Below are 25,027 nucleotides of genomic sequence, written 5' to 3'. Positions count from 1 at the left end.
AAACATTTTTAAAACCTTATTTACTTTACATACAAAAATAGTTTACTTATATATTATAGACATAGAAAGAGACCTTCTAAAAATGCTAAAATGTATTACTGGCATGCGAAACCTTAAATTAGAGTGAATAAATGAAGACTCAGCACATCACTTCTGAAAGGCTGCCAACCCCTGCTTTAGAATTTGTGTCCTGCGTTGGTACATATTTGTTAACACTCAGCTTGTCCCACAAGGCCCAACTTTTCTCCCTTAACTATAGGCAAACAGGTAGGGATGGACAGCAGTGCTGTGGACCTCTGGTGAGGATTTTGTGGAGTGTTTAAGTGGTTAGATTTATATTTGATTCTATCTCAGGATAACTGACATTTTTATTTCTAAATGATTATGATGGGTCATAGGGACACTGGATGGGTATTCTATTACTGCACAGTAAAAAAAAAATCAAACTAAACAAAGCTCAGAAGCAAAGTACAACTCATCATAAATATGGCAAAACTGGACCATACTGAATATGCATATCCTGTCAGTGTGCGGTGAAAAAGCTATTAGTTTGTTATAGGAGTGAGCAGTGCTGGCCAATCTGTCCCACTCACAGCATAAGCAAATATAGACTCTAAGCTCCCTGGGGCAGACACTATCTTGAGTGTTTATATGTGGAATCACAGTCTAGGAGTCCTTAGGTACCACTGCAGTATAAATAACTTACATCTATTCATCTTTCACTTATTGCAATCTTAGCTGTTACTTTTAATGAACAGATGAATTCACTGTGATATTAAATTGATGGCATCCCTTTATGAGAAAAAAAGGTTTATCTGATTAACATCATGAACTATGGTATTTTATAGCAACTTTGGCTCCAATTCTGCATACTCTTATACATATGCCTGAAGTTCAACATGTGTTGCAAAGAATAATAGTCCCAATACTATATACACGCATGTTAGCTATTAAGAGCTCTGTTTTGCATGAGCTGTCATCTAATGTGAACTTTCACTAAAGCTAATGTGAGCTGAAGCAATTAAACTACTGTAAGAAACTGAGTCGCCTTTAATCCAATGACATGCAACACTGAAGACAAAGGATAATACATACTTCAGAGGGCAACACATGCCACACAAAAAATGTACATTTTCCAAACCTTTTACATTGTTGGATTACACAGGAAGCTATTTTTCTCTTGGTCTAACAGGAAAAAAAATTCTCCCTGTCATGTAATTTGTATTATTTAAACAAGATGTTCAAGAGAGAGTTCATATGAAAACTATAGCAAAATACATTTGTATTTTAAAGCAGATATTCCTTGCTGAAAGAGACCAACCTCAATTTTCTACCTGCATAAATTCATTTTCAAGACCCATGTCCTGTGTTCAGAGAACCTCATATGAAACAGATCACCACCACACCTGGCAAGTCCCATCACAGATGCTTTCTTCTCACTGTGGGTACTAAAATTCATGGACTCCAGACATCCCCCATGCTGCCTAAAGCCCTCTATTCTCTCACACATCACAAATATAGGCACTCTTCATATAGCCCAAAGATTCTGCTACACTTGGTGGTGTTTTTCCCTCCTCAACCTTGAATCTTCATAGCAGATGAGGCTACATCAAAATCACTAGCACAATACAAGCATGTGTGTGTATACATAAAGATACCTGAAAGAGAGCTCTCGGAAGCCCAAAAGCTTCTCTCTTTCACCACCAGAAGCTTGTCCAATAAAAGGAATTACAGTACCTTACCCACTTTCTTTCTTTATAAACTAGAGAACAAAATGACCCACAGTCAGGTTCACCTTGTTGGTAAACACACAGTGCCAAAGCCAATCTCAGCATCAATAATCTAGAGGATCTCCTTCTAGAAGATCTCAACCCCTTCTCTCCACCCTCACCCATTCAGCAATGCTGTGAAGTTCTGTATCAAAGGTGTACAGGATCCCCTCCTAGAAAACTTCATCCATTAGTCCAGGATACAGGCCCCTAAGCCTTTGGTCCCTTTAAGCTTCAGCTAACACCTTGGTGGAATATTTAGTGTGGATGTACAGGGTTCACTTATGCATATCATTGATACTATCCCCCCAGTTTTCCTTGCGGTCTTATCCTGGACTCCTCATTCACAACACACAGGTCCACTTAATAGCCAATTTCCTCTAATTCAGGGCCAGCCCTACAAAACCGAAGGCTTCCTCAGAGTAGAGAATCCCTGCTCTGTTTCTCACCAAACACCACTTTTGCCTCACCAGCACACATTACAAAGAGCTGCTCACCGAGTTTTTGCACCACCACTGCCATGACCCCTCACGCAGTCCCAACTCCACAGTGAAGTTATTGGTCCCAGTGGCCCCACAGCGCATCTCCCTTTCTCTGCTTTCCCCATAGCCTCAGTCTGGGCCAGCTCTAGAGAGACCTGTGACAACACTGGGCAGAAGCCCTCGTAGCAGCTTTTGAATCTGATCCCTGACTGCCCCCCCAACTCCTACCTCCGCACCCTCCGCCACTGGGGGCGCTGCACCGCCAGGGAACGAGGCTGCAGCGCCCCCTAGGCCCCTGCTCCACTTCCTTCGGCGGCCCCTCACCTCTGGCCAGGTGCACTGTGGAGTCCCGGTCCTTTCACAGTGTAAAGCGGACCGCCGCTCCGCGCTCCTCTCCCTCGTTAGCCGGCACCACGGTGGAGCTCTGGGTGGCTCGTCTCTCCCCACCCGTAGCGGGCTGGGACTCCCGAGGCCGCAGCCATCCGCTCGCCACCACCCCCCCAGCCCCTTACCCTTGGCCAGCGCCACGGTGGAGTTCTCGGTGTCGATGGTGTACAGGATCCCTTCATAACGGATCTCGGCCTTGGAGATGAGGCTGATCTTGCTGCCGATGTAGGGCGTCCCCCCGCTCATGGCGCCGGCTCCCTGGACAGGGACCCCCTTGTCGAGCACTCCTGAGGCCGGACACAGGCGGCTAAGCGAAGCCCCTACAGTCCGAGCGGGCACTCCACTGCTCCGAGTTTAGGCGCGAGGGCGTGTTGACTGTCCAGCGACCGCTCCCCCCACGCAGGCCCCTCAGCACAACCCCCGTCGAAGGCAGTCTAAAGCTACCAACATGGCCGCCGCCGCCTTCATCTTCTCTCAAAGCCGCCCCTTCTCCGTCGCAGGCCGCGAAATGGATGCCGGGAACACAGCGATCTCGCGATAGCCGCGGTCACACAGGTGCAGGGGATGAGAGAAGAGGCGAAAGTAGGATAGAGACGAAGGGCTTTATGGAGAAGTGTAATGAACAGATTGTGCTTATGAAGTGTGGAGTCCGCCATGCATTAGACTATAAACACACCTTTCTGTGCACACATCGCATGTGTCCTACTGCGCACGTTGCATGGCACTTTGTTTGAGTGGCCTTAGATGACATCATCTGCAATTTCATTTCACTTGCATCACTCCTGAGCGTATTTGTCTAAAACGCTGGAGGCGTGTCAAGCATTGGCTTTTAGCCCATGGGAAAAAACAACAACAGCATGTGAGATACTTTGGCTTTGCTAAGAGACAAGCCACCGGCCACGAAATGCCTCTCTCACACACACATCTTAATAAGCAATCGCCATTTAGGCCCCAGGCCTACAGTCAATATTCGTGCTAGAATTCTGCTTAGGCACCTGGGTAGTTCTCATTCCAGGATTAGGACCTTGGTTTTCTCACATACGATGTGTTAATCTGAACAAGTTAAAAGGAAACACTAACCAGTTTGTTCAACAGCATGAACATTTTAAAGTACTTTTCCATGTTTACAAACTTTGAAATGTATTTGAAAATAAAGTTTACAGTGACAGAAATAACTATTACATAAAAACAGGTTGCAGAGTAGCAGCCGTGTTAGTCTGTATCTGCAAAAAGAACAGGAGTACTTGTAGCACCTTAGAGACTAACAAATTTATTTCAGCATAAGCTTTCGTGGGCTACAGCTCACTTCTTCCATGCATCCAAAGAAGTGAGCTGTAGGCCATGAAAGCTTACGCTGAAATAAATTTGTTAGTCTCTAAGGTGCCACAAGTACTCCTGTTCTTATTACATAAAACAAATCCAACATATACACAAATCATATGTGCTTCATTACAAGTCTGTTTTAGATGTCTGGCTAATTTTATGAAGTGCAGACCTCAGGACCAATCCTGTAAACGCTTATGCATGTACTTAACTTTACATATGTGAATAAGTACTTTGACATCAGTGTGACTGCTCATGTGACTAAAATTAAGAAAGTACATAAATTTTTGTAGGTTTGGGCCTACATTTTGTACAACAAGATGTAGCTTACATGTATATATTATATTGTCATAAAAAGAATAAAGTGGATCAGTTAAAGCTCAGTGGTTTTGAGTATTGGCCTGCTAAACCCAGGGTTGTGAGTTCAGTCCTTAAGTGGGCCACTTAGGGATCTGGGGCAAAATCAGTACTTGGTCCTGCTAGTGAAGGCAGGGGGCTGGACTCCATGACCTTTCAGGGTCCCTTCCAGCTCTATGAGATATAAATGGAGGCAGAAAATCTAAATGTTTTATAGATTACCCACTCACACATATACTTTAAACCTTTAATTAAAACTGGGTCCTTTTTAAGCTGTAAAAATTCATAGTATAAATTGTGATGTGCAACCCTCTGTATAGACACTTCTTTAAGAATGGCTTATTTTGGTTTAGTTTAACAATTTCTAAGGGGTTGTGTACATACAATTTTTGTAATGCTTTAACAATATTGGTTTAGATGCAGATGTAGTTAGTGGTACAAACCCTTAGTTTGGATGCAGTTATACTGATATAAACATGCTTTTAGTAGTATAGATTATTCTACATGTTAAGTTATACCAGTATAAGCAACTTAATAATGGAATAACTGTATGCACACACTGTGTTGTACTGATTTAAATACAGTGATATGAAATCATGTCCCTGAGTGAAATAATTCAGTATAAAAACTGTGGTTAAACCAGGCCTAATTGATTTAACTATACTGAAACAAGCCTGGTTTAAACTGAAATAAGAGTGTCCACAAGAGCCTTTTGCACCAGTTTAATTAAATCCATTTAAAATCACCTTTAGTTAAACAAGAGTAAGAAAACAGATGGTGCCTTAGGTCTTATCTACATGTATTTCTCTTACCTGCTGTTAAATCAGTTTATTAATTTACCATTCACCCATGACATATTTGTTTGTTTCCCCCAACACATTTATCAGTTCTCTTTACTCACTTCATCAATTCTCTCTCATGAAAATGCCAGTTTTCTCCCTAGCACCACCAAATCCTCCTGTTATTAGCAGTAGCTACCTCAGCATCTCTCCCAGTTGGGCCTCTTCTCCTCACTGCTTCACTTGTAATATTATGGTGTTATGAGCTACAGCAGGGTTTGACATTTTCCCATTAGTGCTGCTCAGATATTTATTTGTCCTCTATGGAAAGGACAAATATTCCCATTCCTATGCTTGGAAAGTGGACTGCCTCACCCATACAAGAACCCTTCCCAGATTAAAAAATGTCTATATAAAATATTAATTGCATTATTTTTTCCTTGTGAATAAAAGGCCAATACTTGCCTCCTTTCAACATAAACTGTTGCAAAATCCCTCACCTCCTTCCAAACTCACACACACTTCCTATGAACTTTTTGATAGAGGCCCTGGTCCTGCAAAAACCCATGAATGTGCGCAAAGTCAGTGGGACTGCTAGGCTGGCAGTTGAACTGTGGCTGGCTTCACAAGATCTATCAGAGTAGGGCTCACATTATATATCAACTTGGCGTGAATTGGAAAACAAGGATATTCTCATTTTGAAAGAAAAATCTTTCTTAAAAAAATAAAATTGAAAGTTTGTTTGAAAGGAGTGCAAAACACAAAAGGAATAGTCGGTCTGGTTCCATTAAGGAGGAAATTGTGTATTCTTATTTGGGCCTTAGAAAAAGGAGGGATTTCTGTACTCCCCCAAAACAGAAAAATTAGAGCTTTGGGTCTAATCTCAGTTACTCTGTTCCTTGACTTGTGGCAGAAATGGAGGGAGAGGAAAGGTGGCTTTCCTGGTGCATTCCTGACTCCCTCTATTCTGAGGCCATTGAGGGGTCCTGCTTTAGAGCTATTACTTCTTAAGGACTCTTTCGAAATAGCTGTACTGTAGTGTGCTCCAGCCGTACCCTCCTTTGTATCCCTGACATGTCCCCCATCCGTAGGGGCTGGGAACATGGCTTGAGTAGAACTATTAGGTCACTTCAATGATGGCTACAAAGGCCTCCTGAACAAGGGAGACCTCAGGCAACCATGTCTTCCCCATTTGAAGCCCCTTTATGTGGTCAGAGTGGTGTAATGGTAAGGGGTTGTACTGTAACCTAGAATCAGGCTCGCTCTTTTTCCTCTTTACACCAGTGGAGACGCAGAATACATCCTGTGAGCCCTACAATGGAATTTCTTATGTTTATGAACAATAACATATGACTTGTTCTCTAGATATTCTATTAATACATAGAAAAAAAGGTTGGGTAAGATTTTTTTCTAACAGTAGTAGAGTGCGTACTAAAGTACTGAATTTGCCAGTTGGGGATCACCGCATAATCAGCCTAATTAAAAAAGGGATGTCAAACTCATTCTGCGGAGAGGACTGAATTCTATTTTTAAGAAGGTTTGTAGGCTAGGGTATACATTTAGGACTCTATGCTATCCTCAAACCACAGCAGAACTCCCTCTAACATGGGGGAAGGTTTAAATAAATGTAAGGGTTGAATACTGACCTTTAAGTAGTAAACTACACTTAACTATAAAAGTTACCTACACTTTGGATAGTCACTCTTTATGTTGTTAAAGTTAAAATATATTTGTGATGACTATTTTTACCTTTTCCTATCCTCCTTGCTCTCTTCTCCCTGGCACACCTCCTGATTCCCCACCAACATAGGTTTCATTCCCCCTGTTCCCAATTTCATCTGTTACAGCCATAAACAATTAATTTGTTAACATTGGCAGTTAAAGTAAATTATTATATAATTTAAATTTATTATTTAAAATCTATTGTAGTAACATTTAGGGGCCTCAACCAAACTGGTCCCCATTGTGCTTGGATCGATATAGCAAAAATGGGTACCTGACACAAAAGTTACATTCCAAAAGACAAGACATAACAAGTGGATGAGAAACCCCCACTGACCCACAGGAGAGCCGAAGAGACGGGCAACAACTGAGAGCGAGAGGAGCCCCAGGCCGCAGCACAAAGCGACCTCCACTCCCCTGCCTACCCTCCCTCAGCCAGGCTCGACCCCTCTGAGCGGGAGGGGACCGACCCCTCCCAGAATGCCTCGCGCGCGGCGGAAGGCGGACGCGCATGTGAGCTGAGCGACCGGCTCCCAGCTTGTCGCAAGATGGCGGCGGGCGCCTCGGACTCTCTGGAAGATATGCTGCTCTTCTCCGAAGAGGTGGACGAGAAGGCGGTCAGCGACCTGGTGGGCTCCCTGGAATCACAGCTGGCCGGCGGGCGGGGCTCCGCCGAGGGGGGCCCCCCTAACAGCAGCCCCCCATCCCACCAGCAGCAAGAGCACCAGGGGAGCCTGGTGCAGGGCGGCAGCCCAGTCCAGCAACAGCAGCAAGGGCATCCTGCTCCTCCTCATTTCCCCGGGGCAGGGGAGGCCGCCAGGTGTCCACGTGCCGTGGGCAGCCCACCCCCAGCCTTGTCTCCGCCAGCGGCGACAGCCGGGAGGGCAGCGAGTGTAAACAGTAGTAGCATGCAGCAATCACATGGAGCAGCTCCTTGGAGCAACAACCCGAGTGTACCTGCTGCCCCTGCCCCACTGCAGTCCGCTGCCCCACCTCCGCCTGTTGGCGCCCCAACCCAGCCTGTCAACAACCACGTGGATGCCAAAGCCGCTGCTGGCAGTGGTGCCTGGGAAATGGAGAGCCCCAGACCTGGGTGTAGTTCTCCGGCAGCAGCCGCTGGTGCGGTGGACAGTGTGTTGCTGCTTAACTCCGAGGCCGCCACTGCTGGAGGGTTGCCCGAGGCTGCCGGTGCTGTCACTCCAGTAGCAGCAGCCGCAGCAAGTCGGGAACTTGCAAAGGCGGTAATGCTGGGTAGTACAGCTGCTGCTGCTCCTCCTCCTCCTCCTCCTGTTCTCTCTCTTCTCCAGGGACCTGCGCTGCATACTGTTCCTCCCGCAGCACACAGTGGGAATGGCACTTCTTCCAGCGTTCCTGTGGTTGTCACTCAGAGTCTAAAGGCTGGTTGTGCCCCAGCAGCAATAACACAAGTTGTTAACCATCAGAATCCGGCTGTCAGCCACAGCAAACCAGACTCCTCCACAGCACAGACTAAATTTCTCACACACAATCCTGCAGTAAATGCACTCAGTAACTCTACCAGTTCTGTTCCTACAATGAACCTTGTCACCCATCCAGCCCAAAATTCAGTAGCCAACTGTGCCCCGGTAGTGTCCAGCCCGATCACTCTCACTGCTATTTCTAAACCTGCAGTTAATATTATAGGGCCACCTGGCTCTGCTGTTGGTGTAGCCAAATCAGCCACTGCTGTACCTGTCGTCTCTGCAGTCCCCCAGTTGTTGTCACCCAGACCTGCAGTGGGTTCTGCTCAGAGAATAGTTGCACCACAACTGATTGTTAGACCGCCTCAGCAGACTACAATCCAGTTGCCTCCAGGTTTTACTATACCACCTGGTAAGTGGAAATTACAGGCTTATTAATCTCTGTTAACCCATTTTCCTCATTGTGATTTTTCAAAGTTGTGGCTGTACTACAGTTCAAGTACAGAACTATCAAATAAATGCATGGTACACCAGTAATCACATACTTTTAAAATGAATTCTGTTCTAATAAACACATTGACATTACTAAAATTATTATTTAATCAATTTAAAATTTGTGGTGGCTAATTTAAAAAATGTTGCGATGGTTGTCGGGGAGAATTATTTGCTTAATGGAAAATGTTAAATATGGTAAGTTTTTTGCAATCTGCAGTAAAATAAAACAAAACACTTCATTTTAGAAGTTGCTGATTTATAGATAGGTGTCCTATCTAGTTGTAGGTCTAAATTTTGTTAAATTTGCTTTACTATTGCTGATGCAGGGAAAAGTTCTCCCCATTCAAGCAGTGTATGTCCTGATGTGGCTAATTGAATAATCTAATGCAATGCTTTCAGTCTCAACACGTATATTGTGCTTTTCACCATAGTATCTGGGCCTCTTCCCACATCAGCAGGAGTCATCTCTAATTCCAAAGTAACAATTTCACCCCACTCCCTCTGCTCATAATGACGATCTCTTATTTAGTCTTGTTGATACTCAAAAATAGTAGTAGTATCTGGCTTTGGTTTCTAAAAGTACTAGTTCAGTAAGGTTGACCATAACCAAAACATTAGCCATATATCCTCATGCCGACAATTCCTGATTTAAATGGCTATTTTACTGTCAGTCGCAAATTTTGAGGGGTGTTCAATACTGTTTTGTCATGCTTGGGTACTAGTGGTGCATATAGTGCACAAGTCCTCACCTCTGAAATTTGGTGATTTATTCAAATAAAGTTTAATTGTTTTTCTTATGCAAATAAAGAATCTTCATCCATTAATACGTTGTATGATCTGAAATTGTTTTTCTTATCTCAGAATGCTTTAAAGTGTTTGACATCAGTTAAGTAAATGAAATTTATAGACTGGTATGCTTGCTGGATGTGAATAAAGATTTGTCTTTAGTGCAGTGTTTTAAATAGTTGTGAAGTTGACCACAGGTTATGAAACTCCTGACATATTTTTGTAGAATACTACTGCACAGATCAGGCAAATTCTTATGACTTTATGAAGATCTCATTTAACTTGGAACAGATATCAAGCTGCTTTTAGAAAGTGAAATTATGTAGACAGTATATTAAAACACTTTGCTATTGTTGCCTATACTAAGGCATGTATGTCATAACTTACCATCAGTTTCAGAAGCTGAATGCTATCATTGCTTTGTTCTACTGTTTGGTTGTTAAACAGAAGAGGAAAATGATACTTTTGAAAACATTTTATAGATTTTAGAAAATATTGTTGAAATAAGTTAGCATGCAAACTTATAAGTGTTTTTGCTCTATAGACCTACTTTCTAGTAAATCAGTTCAAGTTACTTAAATTTGAATATAAAAGTCAAACAGGCAAGTGTTCCCTGGGGATAAGATGGAGAGAAAATGAAAATATTTATAGTTCGACTGCAAAAGTAATGGACAGCTCTTTACTGATTTTAAAATAGTGCAGTTTTCATAGAGGAAACTCGTGTTTAAAGCTGAAACTTTAAAAAAATATTCTTTTTTGAGTAGGTTTTAAATTATATCACAAGCTCTTAAAGTCAGCTTCCTGTTTACCTAGCCGGCAGTAAAGCTGAATAATAGCCCATAATATTAAATACTTCAGATATGCATATGTTTTTTAAGCATAGATCAGTCAAACTAAATATAACAATGTCCTGAACCTGAATTAATTACATTCATATTAAAAAGCAAATTGTCTCATATTAACATTTATACCCTCATAGCAGTAAATATTTCTACAACTTGAATAACAAACTTAATCATGCATCACAATTACTTTGACTGTCTCATTCAAATATATCCTATTGAAAAATAAGTCTTACAACAGCAAAACAAAAATTCCTATGAAATGAATGGATTGTGATTTTGGAAAGTGCCCATAGGTCCATGTCCTGTAATTAAACTTTGTGAAGTACATTGTATGATCAGGCTGTTAGGTGTAAACTTTCAGAAAAATTTGCATGGATCTGTGCATACTGTTGTGGTGGCTGAATGAACAAATGTCTAATTACGTCTTAACTGATCATTTGCATGTACAGTTACCACAACTGTTCAGTTAAATACGGTAATGGTGTGTTCAAATTAGTTGTGCATTTTATACAGTGGTGCTGTGGGAAAGACCTCACAACAAATAGGGAAAATAAAATATAGTGAAATTAATTGTAGAAATAGTTTTATCAAATATGCAACATAATTCAAAAGAATCTTTTCAGTTTGCTTTTTTCATTATAGTAAGTATACATGGTGTTCTAATACTACTAGGGAAAATAAGTTAAGTGATAGTCAGATTAAGATCTGCTTCTCAGTTAATTTCCATTTTACGTAGGGAAGATTAGCAAGTGTTTTCTAGATGTCTCCCCATAAGGTTAATTCACATAAAGAGAAACTACAGTACTTACAAGAATTGTACTTCAGCTCAGAGTTTATATGTGTAATCAGATAAATAAATGGCTATTAAATCATGTGATGTACCGATGTCACATTTCTTAAAAAAGTGTAATCCCTAACTATGCTTTTAATTTTACTCATACATTGAGTATGCACGAAGTAGTTTTGGCTCTGATTTGTTCTTATGAGTTATATAGTTTAATTTTTAACTCATGAAAATTAAATATTTCAAACTACTTGCAATTGCATATTATATTAAGTTGTTAATTGAACTAGAACATTAAATTTTATTTGTTTACAAACACATAGCAAAAAGGGTTATTTTCAAAATTAAAATGAGCTCATCTGGTTTGCAAAATAAGTGAATTTTTGGTTTTTATCATCCTGTTTTATTTATTTATTGTAATCTAGGAACAATTATGGTTAACAGTTTTAAGTCAAAAATTAACCGACTAATAAACTGAAAATGCAGCCTGTGCATTAGATTTTGGCCTAGGATATGGGCTCTGCACTTGCAAACACTTATGCACACGCTTAACTTCGTGCATTCATTGAGACTTTATCTTCTGTGGGACATACGTTTAAGCTGAGTGTAAGTCTTTGTAGGATTGGGGGCCTTAGTTTATAAAAATAAAACTGGACAGGGCAGAGGAGGTTCAGCAGTGGACAAAGGCAAGTGAGGTGATGGGAGAGGGACAGAAGAGGTGGAGTCTGGTTTAGATTCCCAGAACTGGAGCTGGCCACAGTGCAGGGGTAAGACAAATGAGGCATCTGTGGGACTCTGTATTTGCACAAGTGTCTGTGCCAGTAGATCCCATTGCTGGATCAGGATTTAAGAATTAAATGCAACTCCCCCCCACCCCAATGCTCTGTTACTGTCTCTAATTACACCTCTAAATTTTGTCACCTTCTTATATAGTCAGGTAACCAATTGTTACATTTGTACTGTTCAAGTGTAACCAAAATTGTTAAAGGTGTATTTTTAATGTTTTTCCTGCTGATAGTAACTACTTTCCCTTATGAAATATCTGATTTTATACTGTAAAAAGATGTCAGGAATGATGTATGGTGAATGAAGAAGAGAAAATGTTAAGCTACTGCATGTCAGTTCTATTCAAAGTACTTACTATTATTTTGATCATTTTCATTAGGTATGGTCTTGGTGCGCACAGAAGCTGGACAGCTTGTAATGGTACCTCAGCAGGTTTTAGCCCAGGCTCAAGTGCAAGCTCAAGTACGAACACAAGGGCAAGGACCTGCCAGCATCTCACCCAGGCTTTCATTGCCCACAAGTGGTCCAGTTTTTCATTTAACAACAACCCAGGTACATTTTTTCTTGCTTGTGATTACCATTTTTGTTTATGATCTACCGTTTTTCTATCACGCGCATTATAAAGGTGGGCTTCTTTGCAAACTTCTTCACGTAAACCATTTTTGAACTGAAAACAAATTACAGAGGAGGGAAATATTGTACCTTACCTTTAGCCAAAGTATGGGTTAGTTCCGGGGTCCAGGAAATTTCTCTATATGTCTACATTTCAGGAGTCCCATATTATAGCTTCTGTTAAGGCCACTTTGGGCTGTGAGTCCAACAGACCTCATAAAGTAAGCAGGATCAAGCTTGGTCAGAACTTATTTGGAGATCTCTGAGGAAATCATACATGCTGCTGATTCAATAGGTGACTCTCTTCCTTCTGAGTCAGTATTGATCTAAATTCCCAACATGGTGCTTGGGGGTTCTGTGCTGTTAAGATTAATTTTTCAAATAAAATGAACAACGGGTGTCCTGCCCTCTTGTAGTCATTAAATGTTGTTATACATTATTCAAGAGTAAGGGTGGTGATTTGCCTGTTGCGTTAAGATTTCAAGTTGGGTGATTGCGTTTTGTGACCTGAATTTCTCTATTAAATTAAGCTGGCTACGGTATCCTTTCCTGCCCCATAATATTCTGTAGAGTTTGATGTTAAAGTGTTACTGTATTTCCACACAGAGGTACTAAGATTGATATTAAGTTTCTGATGAGTTTATAAAGTGCTTTGTGATCCTTCTAGCTAAAAAGCCCAAAACCTATATTAATGCAAGTACTTATCATTTAACTAAGTGATGGTATTTCAGGGAGGTTATTCAGCTTTAGCTCCTTTGGGCTATAAAATTAGAGGTCAATATTTCTGAGCATTGTTATTGCGCAGCTGAGCCCTAGTAATGCTCATCTGATTTGTTGGGGCAGAGTTAAGATTGCTTTGGTAAGTACTTATGAGTACTATGACTGTGAGTAAGTGTGAGCTGCTGTGCTAATGCACTAGCGCCCCCTTTGGTCAGAATTAACTTGCTCTGGGAAGGCGGTCAGTCACGGCCTCTTAACTGAGTCTCTATGATAGTCCTATTCTGGGATATGCAGGGTGTTAGTTTCAGTGCTGCTGAGGTGTACGGGTTTCCCTTGTACTTGGTAGGGTCAGCTGATCCTGGTCCTCAGGGGGTCTCAAAACCCCTTTTGTTCTTAAGTGTCTGTTGTGGAATTGGTAGGGGAACCCAGGCCCACCCACTCCACTGGGTTCCAGCTCTGGGCCCTTAAACAAGACAGACCAAATAAGGCTTCCACAACAACTCCTGCTGTGCCCTGAGTGCCTTTCTATCTCTCTTGGTTCTGTAGGCTTCTCCAGCCTGTACATCAGTGGTACCCAAACTTTTCCTATCGTGCCCCCCCCCCACCAGTAATTGAATCTATCTGTGCTCCCCCCCCACCATTGCTGCAGAGGAGCTTGGGCTGAAGGCGGAACTAGGGGCTGAACTGAGGATGTGGCAGGAGCTGGGTCTAGAGGTGGAGCTGGCCTGGGATTGGAGAGGGAATGAGGGCAGAGCTGGGCTAGAGATGGAGTGGGGCTGGGGCTGGGGCCGTGCTCAAAACAGAGCAGAGCTGGGTGGCACTCCCATCCATCCCCTGTGCGGGGTGACCTGGGTCCCGCTCCATGTCCCCCCAGTGTTCTTCCATGCCCTCCTCTGGAGATGTGTCCCACAGTATTGGGACTAGTGCCATATATCTAGTCATCCCTTTTCTTGAGTGTCATCTCTGGGAAGCTTCTCACCGGCTTGCTGACAGGACTTTCGTTCTCCAGCCTGCTTGCTCCTTTAGCAGCCATCCGACATTATAAGATTGTATATTTAGATGTATCCTATGTAAAGTTAGAGAGAAAATGATTTACCTTTAATTCACCACTCATGGGAGCACAGCTTTTGAACACAATACTACAGAAAAGATATTAACAATCGGAGGGAGTTGAGAAAAGATAAAAACTTGTAAGGAATTGTTAAGAGGACTGAGTGTGTCTAATATGACTGTTTGAGGAGATGAGCATGAGCATGACAAGCCTGTTAAAGAGTAGTCTTTGAAATTATGTGGAATGCTGGGGGTGGAAGGTTGGAGAAAGTCACTAAGAAAAAATAGATTCTGTGGCTTTGTGGGAGGCTTCTCTGAAACAGGCCTAAGCACAGTGTTGCCACGCTGCTTTGGATTTTGTGTAGATAGAATGTAGTTCTGTGTATTGAAGAGGCACATAATCATTAGTGCAGTGGATCTCAAACTATTCCAGACAGACTATGGAAGCGGCGCGGGCCAAGGGATGTGCTGGCTGCCGCTTCCCGCAGCCTCCATTGGCCTGGAGTGGTGAACTGCGGCCAATGGGAGCTGCAATTGGCTGAACCTGTGGACGCTGCAGATAAACAAACCATCCCAGCCTGCCAGTGGCTTTCCGTGATGGGCTGCGTGCCAAAGGTTGCCGATCCTTGTCCTAGAAGTTGCTGTGATTTCAACATTTTACAGTGGCAGTATTGGAATAATAGGACTGTTGCTAGTCAGGGATTCATGTACATTGACATAGCAGTATGGTATCTGCCTATACCGTCATATTGGTCTGTTTCATGAGCACCACATTTGTTTACTCTTATTAATTAATAAAGGCAATGAAATGATTAAAGCAAAGTCTTTGGGAGGCTTGAATTTAATTATTCTGGAAATAGGCAATACATTTTTCTCTTCTGCTGCCAGTGACTTTTATTTGTATATATTTGGTCCAGAAAATGTGTTTTAAAACATTTGACTGGAACCATTTTTTTAAAGCCAGAAAACGGTGAATCTCTTAAATAATAAAGGGTTTACCACGTAAGAACTACACTTGTATTTGATTCTTATAGAAGACTTATTTCCTGAGGCTGTTGAACTCATTGCTTTTTTGGAGGAAATGTTTAATGACAAATATTGTGCTAAGCTTTCAGAAACGGTTGCATCTTCAAGTGTGTTTTTTTTTTGTTGTTGTTTTGTTTTTCATTTGAATAATGATGATTGATCAAGGAGAGGAATTTAATTCAAGAAGTACAGCCAATAATGTATACTGAAAACAAAATTGTCTTCCAGCAATTCTATAATTGACAATTTTTTTTCCCTGTTCCAGAATACAGTTCTGACTTGTCAGAGAGCTGGAGCCTGACAGGTTATTCCCTCCCCCCTTCCCCACAGTGAAAAGTATGGGAAATATTTTCTGCATGAATGTTGTTAGGCCTGTAAAGTAAAATGTCCAGGAGTCCTGTTCTTCTCAGTTGTTCAGTCTGAGACAAATTGCATTAATCATTGGCTCAGAACAGTCTGAATGTACACATATGTTGTCTTTGACTAACCAGGACAGCACAAGACAGACAAATATAACAAAAATTAATGCCGCATTGCTGCTTAATTTAGTTTCAACTTCTGCCTAGATCCTTTAATCAGTTACATACATATCTCTCCATTATGCTGATGCAGATGAGTATCGTTATCTTTGCACCAGATATTAAAATATCTTCGTCATTATGTATACCTTGAATCTGTAATTTAAGGTATTCTCTTTATTATATTTTAGAATGTTATTTTTTTTAAGTGCATAGAATTTTGTGATTTTCTATTTACTGGTCAACAAGGCTGAGTTTTACTCTGAGAAGACAGTGATGTTTTGACTTTGGCTGTCAGACAGTTTAGACTCCTTGCTCCTATGTAACCAAGCACTGAAAATAGTTGTCCTTCTGCTAAGGTCCTACCGTCTGTGTAAGAGAGGCTTTGACCTTCTTATTCTTGTGGTGAATATGATAGACCCCTTTTTATAAGTGGGACATTTGTTTTCTATTCAAATCTGAGGAGAGATGGTTGAGGACTGTCATACTTAGCACCCAAAGTCAAATGTGGCTGTTTACTCAGTTTTTCCTTTAAGGCTTGAAATCATTTTCAGGGTCATATTTGTGACACAATTTGTTATTACACCTTAAGTAATCATAAACTGTGTTAAGAAACCATATTATAAACTACCTAGCTCAGTGGATTACCGTGGTGATGCAACACCACTATAGTTAAGGTTGTATCCAAACTTTTCTTAGTCCTCTAAAATCAACATGCAGTCAGATTCCTTTTTAATTTGGTTTCCAGGGCAGGGTGATTGACCCAAATTTGGGGTCATATGGGCAAGGGGTTGAAGAGAGAAAAGCTATGAAACAAAAAGCCACTATTCAAAAAGTTTCTAGGTATGTTTTTTGTGCCAATCTATAGAGCAAAGTATTGATATGATGTAGGTCAAAATAGTTTCAATCTGTAGAATTTTACTCAGGTAGTGCATGGCACCCACTAAATCTTTGGGGATTCAAGTTGAGAATGATATTTAAGAACATTTGTAGATGTGTAGTTTAGATTGATTACTGTGCATGTGTATCAATAAAGAAACAGTGAGAGAGTTTCTAGGCAGCCACTTTATGCTTGCTTGTATAGTTCAAGGTTTTGTTCCAACACTGTTGCCCAGGTGAAAACCTGACCACTGAATTTTGTAGTCCGAACCCTTGTATACCCTTAAAAGTTTTAATAGCCCAGGGTGCTTAAACCAAGTTGTCTCTAATATAACACGTATTTATTTTATGGTGCGGTTTACTGTGAATACAATAGAATAGCCAGCATTTGGTCTAACCAAAATTTTTGTTATATTGGATGGGGAGGAGCCGGAGACAGAAGACTGTGTGTGTGTGTGCACGTGCGTGTGTGCGTGTGCGCATGTATGCATGCATGCCCGCATCCATACATGCATGGGGAGGAGGGGAAGGTGGCAGTGGCAGCAAGCCTTGGATTGGTTATTTGGAAAAAACTATATTTTACTAGCCCCTGGGGGATTGTTGGGGCAAGTGGGTATTTCCTGATCCCAGGCCAGATTAATGTAGTGTTTCCAAAATGCATGGCATGGAGGTTTGGAACTGGACTGCTGAGGGAAAAAATGTGTGTGCTGCCAAGGTTGCTACTGGATTCTGCATGATTCTTGGATCACAAGGTTGCAGATGTTTGTGAGAGAGCAAGGGAGTACACCATGACATGAGGATTGCTGACTACAGGCTGATTTGGGTGGAAAGAGGTGGCCTGCGTTGGCATCATATTTTGCCCATTCGGCAGCGTCTAACTGGTGGCTTAAGTTCAGATTGTGTTCTTCCAGGCACTGTGGTGATTCGCTTGCATGAATATGAAATGGGCCTTATTCCTGATGTGTACACTTCATAAATGTATGAGAGCAGATTTGGACTGCATCACAGATTTGTGCCCAAGAGCTATAATAATTTTCTCTGATTTCTCTGAGCATCTGAATAATTGCTACAGGAGCAATATAAAGGTTATTAGTAACTTTTGGAAAAACATTAATCAGGAAATTAGAGGGTTAATCACTGACCAGATTATACATACTGTATGTCATAGAAACGTTAGAAGCTCTGACGCCTCAGTTTCCTGGAGATGGGGTGCATCTATTCCAGGTATCGGCAACCTTTCAGAAGTGGTGTGCCGAGTCTTCATTCACTCTAATTTAAGGTTTCGCGTGCCAGTAATACATTTTAATGCTTCTAGAAGGTCTCTTTCTATAAATCTATAATACATAACTTACTTATTGTTTATGTAAAGTAAATAAGGTTTTCAAAATGTTTAAGAAGCTTCATTTAAAATTAAATTAAAATTCAGAGCCCGCTGGACAGATGGCCAGGACCCGGGCAGTGTGAGTGCCACTGAAAATCAGCTTGCGTGCTGCCTTCAGCACCCGTGCCATAGGTTTCCTACCCCTGATCTATTGGATGGGGGCTAGAGGATCTTTCTCTCAAACATAAAACTCAGTATTTTGAACAGAAATCCTGTCTGTGATTTCTCTTGCTGGCCCCTTAACGACCTCCATCCTCCAACCATTCTGAAACATGACCAGGAACACCCCTTTGCTCTAACATAGTTGATCTTTGCTTCAGGCACTGCATGTGAGTTGGGTTATAGGAGGGGGAAGTAAGGACAATAGAAACATTTGTATACCAGGGAGTGGAGACTGCAGGGAGGTACTCCTCCCACAGTAGTGGGGAGGAGGCCAGGTTGGAGGTGGGAATACAGTGAATGGGTTAGGGGCATGGCTCGGGAGTTGTGCCAAAGCAGGGCTTGTGGGGCACAGCTGTGTGTGCATATGGGGAGGGGCGATGTGTGTTTGTCTGACTCAATATGCCAGTTGTGGGACATGAGATATACAGCTACCTAAATGACTACCAGCTCCTACCAACAACATATCTTTTCTGATTAAAAACACAAGGAAATTCAATAGCAAAAAACTACATTAATGCAGATTTAAGGTTGCTTGGTGGTATTTCATAACTTCCAAGAATGTTGAGCTTAACAAAACTCAAACATCTGAACACCAGAAAATGCAGTTAAGGTTGCCCATGCAAACCTAACTCTGTTCTCTTTCAGCAATGTCCCAGTATGCTCTATTAACATTTATATGCAGATAATTCCCATTGGCTATAGGGAAGTAGAGGGAAGGTGTCATGGGGTACTTCTCCCCTCTCTTTGTCCTTTAATAATATAAGGCGGAATCCTGTGGCTGAGAGTGAATGGCTTTTAAAAAGAGGAGCTTGTACATTTCAGCAACTGTGGGATTGGCAGCATGTGTGTTTTAATGGGGATATTTGGGCATTGCTGAAAGAGGACAGAATAAAGATAGCCAGGAACCATTTCATGGTTTTCAGAAGTTAGTTTTGCTCAATTCAGTGTTCTGCAAAGGGGTAACATACCACCAGGCAACCTTAACTCTGTGTTAATGTAGTTTTTGCTATTGAAGCCAATGCTGTGCTTTTATAACATGAATGTTTCAGAGAAAAAATATCTTCACACTGTGCAAGGGAAATTGTCCTATAATTGTACCAGGCTACAAAATGTTTGAAAAGTGCTATCCGGCACAGTTAGTGGTATCATTTGAGGTCTGCCATAATCTCAACATGCCTTTGAATGTGTAGGAAGATGAAGATGAACAACACAAGAGCAGCCATACTGCGTCAGACCAATGGTCTGTCTAGCCCAGTATCTTGTCTTCCAACAGGATTAGTGCCAGGTGCTTCAGAGGGAATATTATTGAGAGATCCATCCCCTGTCGTCCAGTCCCAGATTTAAGGTTGCACAGGCAACCATAAATCTGGCATTTCCTAAAATGTGAGTGCTTGACTTTGCAACCTAAATAACTTTTGTTTAACATTTTTGTATGTAAGAAAGAATAGGCCATGCCACAGAAACGTGAAATATTATTTGACTCACTTGTCAGTTTTGTGGATGTAGGGAATGCAGTAAACATAATACAGCAATATTTTAATACAGCTTTTAGAACAGTCTTGCATGAAATTCTCACCGAAGTTAGACAAATGCCTTTTGAAAAGAATACTTTGGCATCTGTTTGCCTTGGATTCCCTTCTTGGCTCTTCCATTGATGTGTGACCGTGTGCTACACAGTTAACTTCTCTCTGCCTCAGTATTCCCATTTTACACAATGGTAAAAATACCTACCTTTATAGGTGGTGTGACTGACTGTGGGGAAGAGAAGTGAAGTGGAGGACTATACACTCTCTGTAGCGCTGTAATCTGTGCCTGTGTTTCCTAGCAGAAGTCTGGAAAACTGCTCCCGGAGGAGCTATACTGTCAGCAAGAGAGGATCAACAGAGCAACAGTAACCCTTGTGGGATGGCATCCATCTCTGGGTCAATTTAGTCCCAAGCTAGGAAAGACCATGGAGGACAAGAATAAATTACAGAAGGATGTGCAGCGTGTAAATAAATGAGTGCAAATCAGTACAATAACATTTAATTGAAATAAAATTCAGAATCTCAAGATTGCCGAATGCTATATAGAAAGTTGTGATTCAGAGAAAGATGCATACAATGTGTTTACACTGAAACTGTAGTCATCTTGTGAACATAAGTTGCCACTTATTTTTTTAACTGAAATAAAGTATTGAAATAAGTAAATCTTGAATAGGTGCAGTTACATTTCTTATCTTTCCTCATGGGTAAATTCTAAGATTTTATTGCATTGCTGAAACATTTCATATATTAGAAAGTAAATAGTTTTTCTTTCATTAAACAATTATTGTAGTTTAATATAATTTTAATTTAAATCTGATGTTAAAATTATGGAAAAAATAATTATTTTATATTAATTGCAGTTTTTAGCACCCTTGTAACATATTACAGGGAAATTTAACATTTTTCTGAACATGAACATAGATCGTTGTATGTTCCAGTCAGTAGGGGAGTCTGTCTTCTCTTTTCTTGATTATATTTCTGTGCTCCTATAAGTGTCTCTCTCTTACTGTATCCTTATGGAAATTTATTGTTGTTTTGTGGACCTTATCTGCATCATGGAGGCGATGCCCTTTGGGGAGAATGACATCTGATCTGATTGTAATAAAAGTGCTTTGTGCCTTATTTATATTCTTGGTTCAGAAAAGGCCCTTTAATGAAATTGGAAAAGCATTTGGCATATTTAAAATAAATACCTTGTCATAACGGCTGTACAATATTTTACTCTCTTTATTCCATGTTTTTGTATGCATTTGATGTAATTCTGCATATCTTCTGTGACTGAGCATTGTGATATTTAGTTATTTTAACAGTGTTTTATATTATGGAATTTTCAAATCCTATAGGTTGTAGTTTTGATATGCAATTTGTATAAAGTGAGATAGCACAATTTATATATTCCATGAAGTTTTAGTTTCATTACTGCTCCATTTTGAAATCATAGATGTCATTTATGGGAAAATAAACCAAGAGTATTGATGTTTTATTTACCAAGTAAATTACTTGAATTATTATAATATTCAAAGAGTCTTTAAAAGTATGTTATGCCTACTGCTTTTCAGCCTTTGAAATAACATTGGAGAAAGCAGCACTGTACTTGGTTTTGAAGTATTATACTTGTGAAATTTTAAAAAGTAGGTAGATGCTGCCATCTAGTTTTTCACTGATAGTTTTCTTTTGTCTGTTTACATTTTCAGTTTATGTAGTTCAGAGCTTTGTTTGTTTCTGAATGCTTTAAGCCAAATTTCCTGCTCTTTGTTTATGTTTCTTATTAGTCAGACTGCTACTACATGCATAAATAAAAAGTCAAAAATAATGGTACTTTCAGTAATCTGAAACTGGTGGTAAAATTACAGTTCCAGTGTATACCAGTGAAATAGAAATGTGAGTTGTAGATTTAAAAAAAAAATAAAAAATCTTATATGCAATTTTAGCCCAGTTTCTATAGATGCTTTATCCATATACGTAATCTCTTTACATGCAAACATACCTTAATGTTAATGTTGTGTTTAATAAACTGCCTTCGTATCAGTGAAACTTAACATAGAACTAAAACTGTCAGCAAGGATCTGAAGAGTCTTCGCTGTTAATTCTTTGTGATGTTTGCCCTGCATGTGACCGTGTTGATCAAGTTTTCTGTGGGACTCTTTGGTCATCATTGATCAGCCTGGTGCTTTTCCGAAATTGGTTGAATCTTATTTCAGTCATCACTTTTGAGAATTAAATTTCTGATAGCCTTAATGTACTTTTAGATAATACTAGGTGCCGTGTAGTCAAACGTTAATGTGTTCATACCTTCTCTTTTCAGAGCATTTTGAATTGTTATGGCTTATCTTTACAGACAAGAGCACTCCCAATCCTATAATTTAGTTTCAGGAAGAGTTAATATAACCAATATCCAGTGTTTTTCCACAGTGAGTAACTAGATCTCTTTTTCAAGTTGTCTCTCTTCATATATGTTTTTTAAAGAAATATTTGTCCATGTTAATAGGTCCCAAACTATACCTATTTTAAAGTGTCACTTACCTTCTGTTCTCTCTAACAATTAAAAAAAATATTCCTAGAGTATTTGGATATGCTTGGGAGAAGGAAATTTAGCGTTGTTTGAATGCTGAAAGGTAAGCTGGCAGCATGTGATGAGATATTAGCACTAGATGTGTAAGTGGGAGACCAATAGATACAGTGGAAGAGGGTGGACTGTGCTTTTTTTCTGTGAGGTCTAGGCTAGAGTTGACCATCTTTCCACCTTTTGTTCACCTTGGATATATAATTCTTCTGTAAGAAAAATTTAACCACTGGTACATTTAAATGTTGCTATTTATGTACTGGGAATATTCTTACATAGCAATTTAAACGTACATTGGCTGTTACACATACACAAACTAAATTAAAATAACATTCTTAAGGTTCCAAATAAAAAGTTAAGAAATGCTAGAATTAAGGTTTCCTGTGTAACCTTAATTAAATCCCCTTGTGCATATGTGTTATGATAGTCTTTAGTTATGTGATCACTTACTGTTTTTTCCATAAGACCCAGCCTCATTCAGTACACTGTAGGGATTGTTCTCACTTGATGAGCAGTTCAATATTTTGTTTTATGGTCATTGTTCAGTATGTGAAACCAGGTTGTATTTATAGCACACTATATAAACCGTGCTCTAATTTCCTCAGGGTTTTCTGTAGTACACAATGCTATAGTATCTGAATGCTTTGCAAACAGTCATGAATTGATTTTCACAACACCTCTGTGAATTGAAGGTGGTGATATTATCCCCATTTTACAGATGGTGAACTGAGGCACAGTGAGATTCAGATAATTATCCATTAATTTTAGATGCGCAATTTGAGACACTCAGGACCTGATTTTTCTTAGTAATTAGCATTATATAGCACTTTATATTTTCACAGCACAACTCCCATTGAGTTCAGTTGCAGCTGTGATCACTTAGCACATATGCAGATGTAACCATAGGGTCTCAAGTCAAGCACGTGTAAAATGAGGAACATACAGTTAGTGACCAATTGTGAAGAAATTGGATTAAGTCAGTGGTTCTCAACTGGCAGCCCGCAGGTTGCTTGCGGTCCAATCAGCACACAATTGTGGCCCATGTGACATCTTCAGGGCCATACAGGTTGTATATATATTGTTATGGATGCGGCCCACAGAGAGCCCACAAGGGTAAATAGGTTCAGAACCACTGTGTTAAATTACTTGACTAGTATCACAAAAGAAACTCTCTAGCAGAGGCAAGGATAGAATTCAGTTCTCCAGGGCAACATTCAACTGTATTTAACTATGAACCTGTCCCTTCTCTTCCTGCAGTCCCCTGTCTCATTCACTACTACACGTTGCCACTTCTGCAACAAATGAAGCAAGGGTCCCTCAGACAAATATCTCCTTCACTATACAACCTCAGATCATCCCCAGAGCAGATTTGTCTGGCACTGATGAGACAGGGGTCCTAAGGCAAGAAAAACAGTATGAGATCATATAATTACAGACTGTTTTATAATGTATATGCACAAAGGGTTCAAATTAAGGATGCACAGACAATCTTAATTCTGTCATTTCCTAACTTGAGTGTGTGACTTTGCACCTTTAGTAAAGTTCTTTTAACATAGTTATTTTTATGTAATTTCCTAGGTTTTTCAAAAAAACAAACTGGAAGAACAGAAGTTTCATCATGTAGCATCATATCTATACCCACATGATTCATCAGCAGGATTGGAACCTGTAGACTTCTATCCCAGACCACTTGAACCGATAGTCTCGTAGGATATTTTCCTTTGTTTGAGGGAGATGAGACACTTTACCAGTGGGTTTCAAAGATATTTGCTGACATCAGAGGAGTGGTGAGACTCAGGGGTCTTGGGTTCCATTCTAGGCTCTAGAGGGGAACACGGGAACTTCTGCCATCCCCCTGTGTTCCAGTCCTGTGGATCAGACTCAACCCAGACTGTCTCCTCATGCTACTTCTGATCCCAGGTCCAGTTTCCCTCTATGTTCACTTATAGTCCCAGTTTTCCCCTCCTCACCCACCAGCCTGTAGTCTCCTCCTTACCCACTCATCCCCAGTCCAGCTCTTCTCCCCTCTGCATAAAAATCAGAGAGTATCCTGAGCCCAGCAAGTGGGGCTTTTGAGAACACAGGGGAGAGAGTCTCTGCTTTCATTTCTAGTGCCCTGCCCCAGCTTGGCCCACAGAAGCACAGTTGCAGAGAAAGTCCTACTCAGCCCCCTGCAGCCCCAGACTGGAGTATACTCACTGTGGACAGAACCTGCAGAGATTTTAAAGCTGCAAGATCTAGCAAAATCTTTACTAAGCATGTGCAGTTTTTTGAGGCTTATAGTTTGACTAGATTTGAGTGGATTTTAATGGGAATAACAAAAAGCGCACCCTTACACAGAAGCCATTCTCCAGCAATATTTCAAGTCCCTGCTCTAAAGTGAGGGTGTGCTAGCCTATCTTAAAAAAAAAAATCAGATTTTTTTCTTATTGGAAAAACCATTAATTTTTTACTGACTTTGTTCTTGAAAACAGGTGACCTATTTGGGCTGAAAAAAATGTTTTTTTAAATCAGCTTGAGGTAGACGTGCATCATGTAAAATTTCGGTCCGAATGGTTAAAGTTTGATGAAGTTATAAGCATTTGAAAATAAGGACTAAGAATGGGAGGTAATATAATAATAGGTGGAGCTACCAA

The 25,027-nt window shown here is 40.6% G+C and overlaps 2 protein-coding genes across 6 annotated transcripts in view; one reads left to right on the top strand and one right to left on the bottom strand.

Moving 5' to 3' along the window:
• LSM14A (LSM14A mRNA processing body assembly factor) overlaps positions 1–3,691 on the bottom strand; it is a 36,076-nt gene extending 32,385 nt beyond the window's left edge. For 3 of the 4 annotated variants that reach the window (XM_032766693.2, XM_032766692.2, XM_075073701.1), the window contains exon 1: positions 2,764–3,370. In XM_032766693.2, coding sequence (XP_032622584.1) covers positions 2,764–2,884 — 121 coding nt within the window. In that variant the 5' untranslated portion in view covers positions 2,885–3,370. Of the gene's footprint in view, positions 1–2,763 lie in introns of all 4 variants that reach the window. The other variant, XM_032766691.2, reaches the window with a different exon arrangement.
• A 3,614-nt stretch (positions 3,692–7,305) lies between these two features.
• Positions 7,306–25,027, top strand: part of LOC116816978 (transcription initiation factor TFIID subunit 4-like) — a 213,288-nt gene continuing 195,566 nt past the window's right edge. For both annotated transcript variants that reach the window (XM_075073847.1, XM_075073846.1), the window contains exons 1-2: positions 7,306–8,670; positions 12,334–12,506. In XM_075073847.1, coding sequence (XP_074929948.1) covers positions 7,368–8,670; positions 12,334–12,506 — 1,476 coding nt within the window. In that variant the 5' untranslated portion in view covers positions 7,306–7,367. The remainder of the gene's footprint in view (positions 8,671–12,333; positions 12,507–25,027) is intronic.

The sequence above is a fragment of the Chelonoidis abingdonii genome, chromosome 19 (genome assembly GCF_003597395.2).
Source record: "Chelonoidis abingdonii isolate Lonesome George chromosome 19, CheloAbing_2.0, whole genome shotgun sequence".
NCBI classification, from domain to species: Eukaryota; Metazoa; Chordata; order Testudines; family Testudinidae; genus Chelonoidis; species Chelonoidis abingdonii.
Note: the sequence above shows the minus strand (reverse complement) of the source record. Positions and strands in the feature narration are given on the sequence as shown.